The following is a 14,612-nucleotide window of genomic DNA, read 5'->3' as shown; positions in this document are numbered from 1 at the left end:
CCATGCTGACTGTTCCTGATCTCTTTCCTCTCATGTAAGTGCTTCAGAATTGATTCCCTGAGGACCTGCTCCATGATTTTTCCAGGGACTGAGGTGAGGCTGACTGGCCTGTAGTTCCCAGGATCCTCCTTCTTCCCTTTTTTAAAGATGGGAACTACATTAGCCTTTTTCCAGTTGTCCGGAACTTCCCCCGATCGCCATGAGTTTTCAAAGATAATGGCCAATGGCTCTGCAATCACAGCCACCAACTCCTTTAGCTCCCTCAGATGCAGTGCATCCGGCCCCATGAACTTGTGCTCATCCAGCTTTTCTAAATAGTCCCGAACCACTTCCTTCTCCACAGAGGGCTGGTCACCTCCTCCCTATGCTGTGCTGTCCAGAGTAGCAGTCTGGGAGCCGACCTTGTTCGTGAAGACAGAGGCAAAAAAAGCATTGAGTACGTTAACTTTTTCCACATCCTCTGTCACTAGGTTGCCTCCCTCATTCAGTAAGGGGCCCACACTTTCCTTGATTTTCTTCTTGTTGCTAACATACCTGAAGAAACCCTTCCTGTTACTCTTGACATCTCTTGCTAGCTGCAACTCCAGGTGTGATTTGGCCTTCCTGATTTCACTCCTGTGTGCCCGAGCAATATTTTTATACTCTTCCCTGGTCATTTGTCCAAGCTTCCACTTCTTGTAAGCTTCACAAGCTTTGTGTTTAAGATCAGCAAGGATTTCACTGTTAAGCCAAGCTGGTCACCTGCCATATTTACTATTCTTTCGACACATTGGGATGGTTTGTTCCTGCAACCTCAATAAGGATTCTTTAAAATATAGCCAGCTCTCCTGGACTCCTTTCCCCCTCATGTTATTCTCCCAGGGGATCCTGCCCATCAATTCCCTGAGGGAATCGAAGTCTGCTTTTCTGAAGTCCAGGGTCCATATTCTGCTTCCTTGTGTCAAGATCCTGAACTCGACCATCTCATGATCACGCCTCCCAGGTTCCCATCCACTTTTGCTTCCCCTACTAATTCTTCCCTGTTTGTGAGCAGCAGGTCAAGAAGAGCTCTGCCCCTAGTTGGTTCCTCCAGCACTTGCACCAGGAAATTGTCCCCCACACTTTCCAGAAACTTCCCGGATTGTCTGTGCACCGCTATATTGCTCTCCCAGCAGATATGGGGATGATTGAAGTCCCCCATGAGAACGAGGGCCTGCGATCTCATAACTTCTGTTAGTAGCCAGAAGAAAGCCTCATCCCCCTGGTCTGGTGGTCTATAGCAGATTCCCACCACGACATCACCCTTGTTGCTCACACTTCTAAACTTAATCCAGAGACCCAAAGTGATAGTGCCTTATAGTGCCTTATAGTGATAGACCCAAAGAGTTCAATCTACTTAGCTTAACAAAGAAACGGTTTGTAAGTGTCTATATGGGGAATAAATATTTAATAATGCACTCTTTAATCTAGCAAAGAAAGGAGTTGACATTATCCAATGGCTGGAAGTCGAAGCAAGACAAATTCAGACTGGAAATAAGGCGTACATTTTTGACAGCGAGAGTAATTAACCATTGGAACAATTTGTGAAGGATCATGATGGATTCTCCATCACTGGCAATTTTAAAATCAAGATTGGATGTTTTTTTTAAAGATCTGTGCTAGGAATTCTTTTGGGGAAGTTCTATGGCCCGGATTATACTGGAGTTCATAGAGTCATAGAATCATAGTGTTAGAGCAGGGACTTGATCCCTAACCACTGGACCATCCTTCCTCTCCCTTTGCCAGTCACCCACCTTCTGATCTCCACTCCTACCTGCTGCTGTAGCTTCAGGCATCTCCCCCGATGAAACTATTGGGCTGAAGAAACTAATATGGAGAAACGTCCGATAGGTACCAAGGGGAGAGACCCACCAAACTCATCTCACCTAAAGCCATACCTTTCTGGCTTGGTCCAGCTCCGTTGAACTCACAGAAAGTAAGGGCCTGATCCTCAGCAGCTGTGAATCCGCATGGATCTGCTAAAGTAAAGGGAGCGACATTGATTTCCAGCTGAGAATCCGGCCATAAAGGAGCAGGCACCTAGGCCCAGCAATGGGAGAGGCAGTGACTAATGCTTTGTGTTGACACCTAGGAGGCTGTCAAGGCACGGGATGAAGGTCCAGAATAGGGTGGCAGGAGGGAGCTGGATGGTAGCAGAACAAGCTGTGGGGTGGCACCTCATCTCTGGCAGTTGGAGGGGGTGGAATTGGGGAGCCCAGAGTGGAAACCCACTGAAGGCGGCTCAGGATTGTTGGTCAAGCTCCTTTGGTGCTGGTTCATCTCGGGTCCAGATCAGTGACAGGGGGAAGAGTGGAGAGCCCATGCACACAAGACAGAGCAGCCGTTGTCTCGTCCTCTAGAGAACAGCGGGGCGCAGCCGTGCCCCAGGACGACACCCCCAGTTCTAATTAAAGCTGGCACACTCTGCTATCTGGTCCATTAGCCAGCGGGCAGGGACGGCACAAAGGCCTCCCACCCAGCTGAGCCGTGTGTCCCACACACCTAGCTTTTGCTCGCTCATGTGAAAGCTTCTACACTGAGCGGGAAGGGAGGGTGGAGAACACCAAGTCCCAACACGACACGCCAAGATGTTCTGAAGCTCTGCCTCCCACGGCAACCACAGGTTTGCTCCCGGTCACTACAACGAAGCCCAGGAGAGCAGATTTTTAATGCTTCTTTCCTTGTTATTAAAGATGCATTGTGCAACAGGGCTGATGACGTACAAGGCTGGAGCCCGAGGCTGGTAGCTCCTAAGCTGTTGGCTGCTGAGACCCCATCGACCCATTCCACAACCGTTTTCTATCACTGCCATCGCTATCAATAGCGTCATCTTTAAAAACTCCCGTGTTCCCTCGGACTTTGAATAGCCAGGAAGATTCTGGGCCACGGTGCAGCTCCTCCATGGTACCACTTCTGGGTAAAGAGGCCAGAATCCCAGCACATCCCCCACCACTCAGCAAATCCCAGAAGACCCTCCCCAGATTGATCCCAAGCAGATTCCCCACCTCTGGCTGTTGCATTGATGCAGCTCCACCAGTGGGTAGCACTAGTCAGAGAGCTAATGTGGACTGTCCCTGGCTTTTCCTCACCATCACGACCTCTATGATTATCATCTAGGCTTGCTCAGAGCAGGGTGAGCCAGCTGTGCCCTATCACATGAGGGCTTGCACCAGGCAAGGGTGGAGACGGGGAGGGTTTGGTTTCCTGATAATGCTTCCTCAAGGGAGGAAGGACAGGCCAGTGGTCAAGGCCCAGGATTGGGAATCAGGTGACTTGAGCTTAATGCTCAGGTGAGTCCCTTTGTTGACCATGCCTCAGTTCCTGCTGTGTAGCATGTGAGTGTTGAGGAGGGGCCATATCAGGACCTAGACAGCCCTGGAGAGGAGGGCTGGCCTAGTCCGAGAGCAGTGGGGCCTAGAGAAGGGCAGAATGGGCAAATAAACTCTTCCAGGCCTGGAGGCTGCTGAGGGGAAGAGGAGTTGCTATCCTGTCACTGCTAGGATTGGAGTAACGGAGGCCAGTGTACAGCAAACAGGGAAAGAGAGAGCAAAGAATATTGTAACTTGCATTCCAGGAGCACCTGCCATTGCTCAGGGCGGTACAAACACAAAGTGGCAGTCAGCCCGGTCTCAAAGAGCTCCCAATCTGAGTAAACAAGACAGGGGAAGGAGCAAGGAGCAGCAGTGTCCCCTGAGACACAGAGAGGCTAAGTGACCCACCCAAGGTCACACAGGAAGTCTGTGGCAGAGTGCAGCGCAGGTCGCCCAAGTCCCAGCCTAGCAGTCTGACTGCAGGACTGTCCATGCTGTCAGACTTGCTTCACTTCCCTGGTGCCACTTCACTCCCTGCCGCCCAGAGCTTCTAAAGACCGTTTCGCCCAGAGCTATTATCTCTCAGGGGCCCCCAGCTGCCTGCGAAAGTGAAGAGGGTCAGTGAGGGGCATCAGTGTGGCACAAGGAGCTGGCACGAAGAGTCACTCCGGTGCAGGGGGATGACCTGTATGAACCCCTCTGCTCTCGTCTGATGGGGAGGGTACAACCCCACCCCACCCCGACCAATGCAAGGGTCCCTGAACATAACCCCTCTGTACTGCTATTTTCAGCCCTGGAGAGCTTCAGGATGTGCAGGAGTGGGGGAGGAAGAGGGCGGGGCCCTGCTGCGATAAGATCACTCAAGGAACTTGTTCCATTACAGGTCTGGGGAAGGCTCTAATCAGAACCAGCGGAGGACGGGAAGTCACCTGCAGAGGGGAAGAGTAGAAAGCTACCTGTGAGCAGCTCTTGCTCTTCTTGGCTGTCCAGGCTGAGGATCTGCTCAGGATGAAGGTGCTTCTGGCTCTTCTGCTGGCTGGCCTTGTGTGCATGGAGCTAGGTAAGATTGCAGGGGCTTCACCTGGATTCCCTGGACTGCAGTGATTTATCTGTGACATTCCCAGTGTGCGGCTGCGCTGGACAAAGGTCTGGTCAGCCCAGAGAGAGGGAAGGAGTGTTGTTATCTATTTGACAAAATAATCAGGCAAAATGAAAGGAAGGTTTTGGGGAAGGGAAATGGGGGGGATGTTCCCGGCCGGGCAGTTACTGACAGCAGAAGAGGGAGGCTCTCCTTCTGTCCTGCATTGCACTCGGTGCAGGCATCCACACCTGTGTAATGCGATTGCCTCAGAGTGGTCACATCTCACATCCCCCCTATGCTGGTGTAAAGAACTAGCAAGGTAACAGGGCAAGGGAGAATGGGAACTGAGGGATCCTCCTCTCTGCTCCAGATCCATGACCCACAGCGAAACAGGGAGGGTGAAAGGACAGGAAGGAGGCCGTGGAACTGCAGGCAGGGATCGGACCTGACACGTGCTCCACCTAGCCCACCAGTTTGGTCCCTTAGGTGCAGGATGGGTTGCGCTCCCCCTGCTATGGGACTGTGGTGGCAGTCTGTACATCAGCGCTGGCCAGACGATGGGGAGGGATGTCCAGAACTCGGATAGTTAATGCTAACACAAATTTTGGAAAAGGTGGTAACCATGGGAGTTAGCATTTAAGCCCATCTCTAGCTAGTGGGGTTGGAATGAGACCTTCATGGGGGAGATGATCCTACACATGCCTCCTATAGCGTTTCCTGCACCTTCCCCTGAAGCATCCGGTTCTGGCTACAGTCAGGGACAGACCCTGGCCCCGATGAAGCTTGGGTGTGATCCAGTCTTGTTATGATCTTTGTGTTCCTGTTATATATCCTTGCAATGCGCATCCCTGGCAGTGCTGAGATTTAACAGCCTGCTGGGGGGTTTCTCTTGACGTCTCTGCTGTGACTTTAGGTGTACCCCAGCAGTCTTTCAAAAGTTAACCGCTTGGGGGTTTTCCTGATTCGCGCTGTCCTGCCTTTCCTCCCTACTCCTCGATCCTCTCCATCTGCTGGACTTATTTATACACCACGGGCCAGCTCCTCTGCTGGGTTAAATGAGCAGAGCTCCATTTACTTCACCAGACCTGCACCGATTTAACCCCAGCTGAGGGTCTGCCCCATGTTCTTGTTTCAGCCCCCTTCCAGGTAACCTATTCCACATACTTAGTTATTTCTCTCTGGGGTATCATAACATTGGTTAATATTAAAATACCATAGGTGGGGGACATGACACTGACCTATTTTACAGATGGAAAGATTGAGGCACAGAGAGGGGAAAGTGACTTGCCCTAGATCCTGCAGTGAGACGGGGCATGGCTGTGCACAGAACCGGGATCCCTTGAATCACTCTCGGGTGTGCAGGCCAGAGCATTGCACAGCCCTTTGTATGCCCTTGTTCTGCTTCTCCGTGGACTCTTTCCTCACCATTGGATTGTTCCTTAGTTTTGTAACCTCTCCCCCGTGCTTCTTTGGTCCCTTCCACGGCCCCCTCTCCATGGCAATAATGGCCTTTTGCTCTTCTGGGAAGGGTTGATTTGCCAAGGACTGTGGGGGCCTGATTCTCTTCTCCTTTAAGCTGGTGTAAATCAGAAGTAACTCCACTGAAGTCAATGGAGTTACCCTAGTGGAAAACTGTTGTGAGGTCAGAATCAGGCCCAACCAAAATTCGCTGGCCGGGCCATGATTTATACTTGCTGAAGTTCTGATCCCACATGTTAACAACCATCTTTATGCAAAAAAAAAAAAAAAAAAATTGCACGTCAGTGAGTCTCAGAGCCTGGGCCAATTGACTCAGGCTCACAGGACTCACACCCGGGGCTAAAATGATCAGTGTAGACATTCCCGCTTGGGTTGGAGCTCAGGCTGCAAAACCCAGAGAAGGGGGTGGTTCTCAGAGCCCGAGATCCAGCCCAAGGGAGAACATCTACACTGCTGGTTTTAGCCCCGTACCACAAGGATATGTCTACACCGCACTTAAAAATCTGCAGCTGGCCCATGCGAGCTGCCTTGGGCTCACAGGGCTCAGGCTATGGGGCTGTTTAACTGTGGTGTAGACATTCCGGCTCGGGCTAGAGCCTGGACTCTAGGACCCTGTGAGGTGGGATCTGGCCCACTGAGCCTAATTTACCACAGCCTTCCACCTTATACTGTCATTCCGACCTGTGCAAAGTAGGTGGAGAGCATCTGCAAATCAAAATGGGAGCATTTCACACTCTGCCCTCCCTCTGCACAGTTTGAGGCTGGCATTTTCAAAGGAGCTACATATTCAACTCCCCTTGAAATTCAATAGGAACTGGATAGCTAATTGCCTTAGCATCCTTCGAAAATTCCAGCCAAAATGACTACCCTAGGTATGAGGCTATGGAGAATTGTCCATACAGAGCACCTGGATCCAAGTAATATATGCTTAGAAACAAAATTCATTTCTTTCTACATTTTCGCCAGGCGGTGGCAGTAGAAACGTTTCTTGCATTTTTTTAACTACTACTAGACTGATCACGTTTATAAAAAGGACACATAGGAAAGAAGAAATACGTCAAAGGTCTTGACTGTGCAAGCAGCTGCTCTTAGCATATTACAAAACAACTGTAACATCATCAGTGGTTTTATACAGCAATAGCATACCTTAAGGAGTGCATTGTCCTCACTCTGCCCTCAGTAACTCTGGGGTAAATCTGAAATTCACTGGCCCATATTCTGATCTCAGTTACATCAGTGCGACTGACACACACACACACAACTCAGGTGGTGGCTGAACCAAGTTAGTCTAAAAAATAACTAACTACATACAATTCTCTCCTGAGCTGAGAGAACGTGCACAGAAAAATTCATCCTGAAAGGAATTTGTTTTGAGAACCCTCTGAGCAAGTGCGAGGGGGCCTTGGAGTGGAAGCTGGAGCTCAGTGATAGTGGCTGCTATGGTAGGGGTATAACGGAGACCCGTTTTGTTTCATGTGAACAGCACCTTGAAATGACAGCAACCACTTTGCCCTTGATGCCGCTGCAGTTTGGTCCAGAATACACACACACGTGTTGTCAGACGCCACCAGTGTGGTGCTCTGCTCTGTCCAATGCTGATAACAGTCGGCTGCGTGCATGTGTTCCCTCTGCGTGCTGCCCCGGCTCTGCGCAGATCGCTGACACAGCCGACCCCGAAGAACCCCCAATGCCCACAGACTCCGATAAGGTACGAAGGCACCCGGCCAGGTTTCTGGTCAAACGAAACACAGTCTTCTAGCTCCCCGCATCAGATGTCTACAGTTCTGCTAGTACATATGTGCTCTCTGACAATGGACGCAGCTCAGTCAGTGGCGGGACAGTCCACTCTTCCCTAGGCTGGACAGACACACCGCCCCAGAGATGCATTCTTATACACAAGTACAAACAAGTTACACATCACTCCTGATGTACTGAGGTGCAACCCCTCTACGTAGCAAGGTGCTGCCTCTCCCCTTGTACATGTTGGTTCGAACAAAACAACGCCATCCACCATACCGCCCCTTTGCTCCTGTCCTTAGGATGGGTCCGCCTGTTCCTTGTTATGTGCGCGGAATGTGCAAGTCTCAGAGTGTTCTGGTATCTCGAGTGTCCAGTACCTTTTAGGGATGTAAAAAGAACAGGAGGACTTGTGGCACCTTAGAGACTAATCAATTTATTTAAGCATAAGCTTTCGTGAGCTACAGCTCACTTCATCGGATGCTTATGTTCAGATAAATTGGTTAGTCTCTAAGGTGCCACAAGTCCTCCTTTTCTTTTTGCGAATACAGACTAACACGGCTGCTACTCTGAAACCTGTCATACTTTAGGGATGTGTATTTTTGCAACATCAGCCCTTTCCTTGCCAGCACCTGTGAGCAGGGCCTGCCTCTGGCTCGCAGCTTAACTTTGCTTTATGTCAGCAAAGTCTTGACCATTACTTTAGCTCAGGCCTTAGGCCTCATACCGGGCCTCTGATACAAGGGTTTATGTTTCAGGGCCTCATCTTACTACAGCATGCACACGCACTCACGAGGAAACATCTCTTTTGTTCTTTGTTGCTTTTCTTAATCTAAAAGCAAAGTCATTTCAGGTGGCTGGAACTTGCTCTTTGTGCGTGGACGCACAACAGCTCCCAGCACCGGCTCTCATGTATATAAACAGGCGTGACAGGAACAAGTGTCTACTGCTTGGCAAAACGCAGGCACCTTATACGCAGGCACCTGGTATAACCTCAGAGGTAGCAATCCTACAAGGAAGTAATGAGGATCGCCAGGCAGGTGATTCATACCAGATCCCTTCACTTTTCAAGTTGCGGAACCCAAACTAGGGGACACTGGATCTTAGGTCCTTCCAAAATAAAAGAATAATAATTAATGAGCCAGCTACAGCTTGGTCTTTTAGCTCAAGTGGTAGAGGTTCATGCTTTTAGCTCTGAAGTTCTGGGTTCAAATGCCATTGCACATGGCTGGTTATCAAGGTACTTGAACCTGTGCCTTACAATCGCAAGGTACCCTGCCGGGGGGAGGGAATGTGGTGTTCTAAACAGCCATTTAGCACAACTGCAGGTTGTACAAAGCTGACAAAAAAGCAGAGCCACACTCAGCACCTGCTAAGATCTATTCAGAGGCATGCCATTTTGTTCCTCTTGACAGCCCAGTCCTTGCGATGCTACACCTGCAAAGAACCGACGGATCTCTCTGCGTGCACCACAATCAGCAACTGCTCTAAGAACGACACTGTGTGCAAGACAACTTTGCATTCTGTAGACTCGGGTAAGTCTCAGCCAATCACTGCAAATAAACATGGCAAAGGAAATGCATCTCGGTTATAACTTCTCACGCACCCTCTTCCCTTTTTAACTTCTACCCGCTTCCCCAGCCAGTGTGGGATTGTCCCCTACACTGTCTCTGAGGAACCCAAATGGAGAAGTCCAAATCCAAATTTATAGAAGAAGGAGAATAGTCTATTTAACCCTACTCTAGTGGTAAATCACCAGGATCTGGGCTCTCTCTGCTTACTTTGCTTCATCTATGTATCAGGCAATCTTACCTCTCTAACTTGTGGGGACCTGGACTCCCTTTGTTCACTTTGCTTCACAGAAGCTTTGGCCGGCGCTGGTCGTTTACAAAGGAGAACAACAACATGCCAGTGCTAATTTTACAGGAGCATCTTCTGCACACTCTGAACTGACCATCTGCACTGTGTGATTATCGGAGAAACTACTGTACTGCTCATATGGCTGTGCCCTGTCATAAGATGCAGTGACTTTACCCTTAATTTACACTGGCATCTGTTCAGAATCAGGCCCCTGGAGAGGACGGAAATACCAGCTGGTGCCTGGGTCTGAATTCCATGCAATTCTGGCACCGGGACTGTGTCTTCACATGCACGTACACAGCACCTGGCACACTGTGGGTACCACTGGATTACAGATACTAACTAAAGCCAATGAGCTTTTTTCTCACCTGCACTCAGGCTCCTTTGGATATAGTTTGCTTACCCTTCTAAGGCCCCTTTCTACTTCCAAGACAGTGTAAAGTAGCCTTAGCATAAAGGAGAACCAGGCCCTAAATCTATAAACCTCCCTTCACCATTTCTCTCTCCCCTTTTTTTCCTAATCTATCCGTTACAGGTTACCCCTTTTTCAGGAACATCACCGTCTCCAAATCCTGCGCTGAAACGTGCATGCCCTCTGACCCGGATGGAATTGGGGAGTCCCACCCCATCTCGTGCTGTTACAGCGACCTGTGCAATGCCGGGGGAGTGCCAGGGCTGAGAGCCAGTGCCGTGGCGATCACAGCTGCCACTCTCTGGACCCTCCTGAGGGTCATGCTGTAGCACAGCAGGGTCTCAGACAGAAGTCCTCCTGGCCACGCTGCCCAATGCGTGGCACTGTTAGACGCTTGAGGAAGATATTTCTTCAGTTAACTGTGGCCTCTTCGATCTATGCCGGGAATTTAATGGACCTTTGGAGATCAAACCCACCCAGCTTTGAAACCCTGGGCAGCGCTCGGCTCCCAGCTGCTAATCAAGGGGACATGTTTCTTCAGCATTGACTACATCCTGCCGCTGCAGCCCTCCAGGGATGGGGACGTGGAAGAGACATGGCCGTTCTGCATAGCAGGAAGGGTCGGGTGGGGATGGGCACTCTTCTGTACTGGGGGGAGAGGGAGGAGCAAGACAGAGCCATGGCAGGCAGGTCAAAGAACTACAGAAACTCACCAGCCAATCCATCCATGTAGGGCCATGCAGGGCTGTTGTCAGGGGAAAATGCGGGGTGCCCCCCAATTCTCACCTAAAGCCTGTTTTCTTGTGCAGGGGATCCAGCATTTAACCCCAATCATGCCACATTTGATTTCTTCTTAGCAGCTCCCAAGCACTGCAGTCCCCCATTTTTCTGTACGATAAATAGCTTAACATAGTGATTCCCTGTTCTGAATGCATCCGATGAAGTGAGCTGTAGCTCACGAAAGCTTATGCGCAAATAAATTTGTTAGTCTCTAAGGAGCCACAAGTCCTTCTTTTCTTGTTCTCTGGGGATGTCAATTTCCACCTCTCATTTTCTCAGCGCGCTTGAACCCCAAGAGGTCGGTTTTCAAATGCTGCTTAGGACAATGAGCAAAACGAGTTTGAGGGCTCATCTGAGAGTTTCTCTAGGTTGCAAATCCCGCTGCACAGTTCAAGAGAGAGGCCCAGAGTTGGAAGGGCAGGGGGGTTGTGCATATCAGAAATGCAGGTCCAGCTAGTATGGAACCTGCCTGCCCTTTGCCAGATGTGAACTAGTGGTCTCAGTTCTTTACTTTCAATTGCACTAAAACCCAGACAAGTTCCCAGTTGGCTTCAGACACCTGCCTCCGCGCCCCCCTGTCTCCCCCCCCAAAAAATAAAAGGGAAATGTATTACTGGGCCAGATCCAGTCTTCATGGAGCACGTCCTCTGCTGAGGATCTGACCCAGCTGAGGATCTGCCCCCCCTCCCCGCCCCCGACCCTTGAGAATGTTTTCAAGGCACATTTGTCCCACCTCTGCAGTAAAACTAGATCCAGTGTAACCGGATCCAGTTCAGAAATGGCTTGCCAGGGATGCCTAGCTCTGTCCCATCTAGGAGGGAGAATTTGGACTTTGCACCACTCTCATTCCCATGACAAAGACTTTGGCATGTGAGCCGCCCCGCTGAAATCAACAGGATGACTCACGTAAATGAGGGAAGGAGATCTGGGCAGCAGGCCCTGAATTCCAGTTATAAATGTTTCACTTTGACCAGCCTTTCCTCTGTGTCACCTTCCCATCCGGGGTAAGGTCCAGCGTCACTCCCATGAACTCTGGCACATGGAAACTGACCAGAAACCTGATGGGCAAGATGTCTGCTCTGTCCTCTGCTGCACGCTGCCTCTAGCTGGTCCTTGCACTGGGCCTGTATGTTCGGAGTCCCACAAGGGGGCACAGCACGAGCTTGTGGCAAGGGCAGAGGACCTGCCCTCTCATCATGGCTCTGCCACTGACTCCGTGTGCAACCCTGTTCAAGTCATGCGGTCATTGCTCCGTGCCTCAGTTTTCCCAGCTGTAACACGGACACAGCTTCGCTGGCACAGCTTTGTAAAGTGCTTTGAGATCTAGGGGTGAAAAATGCTGATTACCACCATTAAAGGGGGCACACTGCCTCGGGCAGAGAAAGGTCTCCTCCTCCAGTTACTGCTTCCCCTCCATTTCAGACTCGTAAGCCCCCTTCCTCCCCATACCTCAGAGAGTCTGAACTCTAAACACCAGAGCAAACCAACCTCACCATTATCCTTTTTAAAAGAATGTCCCGATTCCCCCTTCCCATTCTACACTGTAAAGACTGGAGTTCAGCATTATCTCTCTGGTCTTTGGATGCAGATCCCAAGCCAGAAGTGGTGACATGAGCTGAGCTGAATTCTCCACGTTGTATTGTCTAAACATGTCAAATTATTTGCCATGGTCTGTACAAGGGGGAAGCTGGCAGGGGCCCGAACTCCCACTGGGGCTCTTCTTCAGGCTGGCAGGTCTGCGGAAGGATCAAACAAGCAAAGTCACGTTCAACAGCTCTGCAATCTCTTCCTGTACAGTTCCAAACCATTGCCCACGGACCAGCTGCCCCCCTCCAATGGGGAACAACAATCTGACCATAGGGAACTAAAATTTGATAATGGGCATTTCAATCTAGCAGACAAAAATCGAACAAGATCCAATGGCTGGGAGTTGAAGCTAGACAAATTCAGACTTGGCAATAAGGTGCAAATTTTTAACAGGGAGGGTAATTACAGAGGCGAATTGGAACAAGTTACCAAGAGTCGTGCTTGATTTTGAATCACTGGCAATTTTTCAATCAAGATTGGATTTTTTTTTTTTCTGAAAAATCTGCTTTAGTTCAAACATTCAGGGAAGTCCTATGGCCTGTGTTAGGCAGGAAGTCTGTTGTAATCAACAGGCCTACAAATTCACCCTGATTGGGAGCTCTGCTGTAAAAAGTAAATGAAAGTTTCTAAGATGTCACAACAACAAATGTTGCTGAGAAAAGGCACAAAAAGACTGAATTCGTCCAAATGAAAAGGCCGACCAATAGAACGCCATGTTTCTTCTTGTTTCTATCCTTCTCTTTTTTCCCATCTGTATAATAAAAGTCTAGTTTAGCTAGCCAAGATGGCATATTTTGCAGCACTTCTGTAAGCCTGTGACCAGAAAGAAGCGACTAAAAGCACTGCCCTAAACAGCCCAATGCTGGCATGAGTTTGCCAGGCCTCAGAGCAGCTGATCAGCCCCTGTGCTGGCCTCTTTGTCAGCTCTGAGGTTGCATGTGAGAGTTACCACCAGAGACAGAGGCTACAGTGTCTCTCTTTGGCACCTTAAAGACTAACAGATTTATTTGAGCATAAGCTTTCATGGGTAAAAACCCCACCCCAGCTTACCCACGAAAGCTTATGCTCAAATAAATCTGTTAGTCTTTAAGGTGCCACCGGACTCCTTGTTGTTTTTGAGGATACAGACTAACACGGCTACCCCCTGATAAATGTCTCTCTTTGCTGTTCTTTTCTCTGTCCTTTTGCGTGTTTGTCTTGTTTTGTCTTCTAGGAAATGAGACTGGATTTTAACAGCTCCCAGCCCATCACTTTTCCCCCCAAAGCATGTCTTGAATAGCATCTAAAAGACTGTCAGACAAGGGGTGGGTTCCTTCTAAAAACTCTCTCCCGCTAAAGGAAAAAGGGATGTAGTTAAAAGCCTGACTTATGCTCAAGCGCTTTCCATGTCAAATGCTTGAACTTTTTCCTTCTTTTCTGTATCTTTAATAAAAAGGTTAAACAAAAATTCAGTGGTGGGTTTGCCATGGTACTAAGCAAGCTGAGGTCTCTGTGTACCAAACCCCAAACCTTGCTGAATACGGTTGGGTTATGTTAAGACCTTTTTGGCCCAAACATTCCATCTAAACGAATACAGCAGATCAGACTCCATCCCAGGGCTCTCTTCTGGCTTCATCATCTCAGCCATCCCATCTGCAGAGGGAGCCTGGCTCAGGAAGCTCAAGCCACGGGGCAAGCCCTGGAAAGGTGACTTCGTCTAAGGCTCTGTCTACACTTGCAGAGCTTTTGCGCTGTCAGTTTCACCGGTGATAGGGAACCGGTGAAAGTAAAGCGCTGGTTTGGGTACTCACTTACTTCCTATATTTGCAGCATTTCCATCCCGGATGCTCTAGGGCAGCTATCCCACAGTGCAGCTCTCTCCATTTTGAGGATGGCTCTTGTGGGAAGTGGGGGGGTTGTTTGTGGGGCAGCCTGCCTCCCTGCACAGCCTCCTCTCTCCAAACACTGATCAGTCCCAGGAGCTCAGCGCTGCTCCAGCACGGGATCCTTTGCTCCCTGGAGCAGCCATTGTCAGCCGGCCAGATGGTACCTGAGCACTTGCCAAGAAAACAGGAAGGGGAGTTTCAAAGTTCCCGGGGCTTTACAGGGTGGATGTCTGTTTACCTGGCGTCAGAGCAGTAGAGCCGGCTGGCCAGACTGGTCGCCTAGGCACTGTGGGATAGCCTGCGGAGGCTAAAAGCTTGCAAACAAGAAGAGCCTGTCTTCCCTTGCACATGGCCGCAAGAGCATCCCCGGTAAGAGCTGCACGCCTCTGGTGGAGGGGGCTTTCCTTCTGTGGGGAAATTTCTGAGTTTTCACCGCAAAAAGTCATTGGCAAGTGTAGACGCTCCCACGAGGTTTGCGCCCC

General features: G+C 49.9%; 1 protein-coding gene across 1 annotated transcript; it reads left to right on the top strand.

Moving 5' to 3' along the window:
* The first annotated feature begins 4,282 nt into the window (after window positions 1-4,282).
* LOC102933289 (ly6/PLAUR domain-containing protein 2) lies at window positions 4,283-10,520 on the top strand. The gene is made up of 3 exons (XM_007069490.4): window positions 4,283-4,389; window positions 9,042-9,161; window positions 10,022-10,520. Exons 1-3 carry the CDS (start codon window positions 4,338-4,340, stop codon window positions 10,225-10,227), a joined length of 378 nt encoding a protein of 125 aa, XP_007069552.1. The 5' UTR covers window positions 4,283-4,337; the 3' UTR covers window positions 10,228-10,520.
* The last annotated feature ends 4,092 nt before the right edge of the window (window positions 10,521-14,612 follow it).

Source organism: Chelonia mydas, chromosome 2 (genome assembly GCF_015237465.2).
Source record: "Chelonia mydas isolate rCheMyd1 chromosome 2, rCheMyd1.pri.v2, whole genome shotgun sequence".
Classification (NCBI taxonomy): domain Eukaryota; kingdom Metazoa; phylum Chordata; order Testudines; family Cheloniidae; genus Chelonia; species Chelonia mydas.
This window is presented reverse-complemented; position numbering and strand designations above follow the sequence as displayed.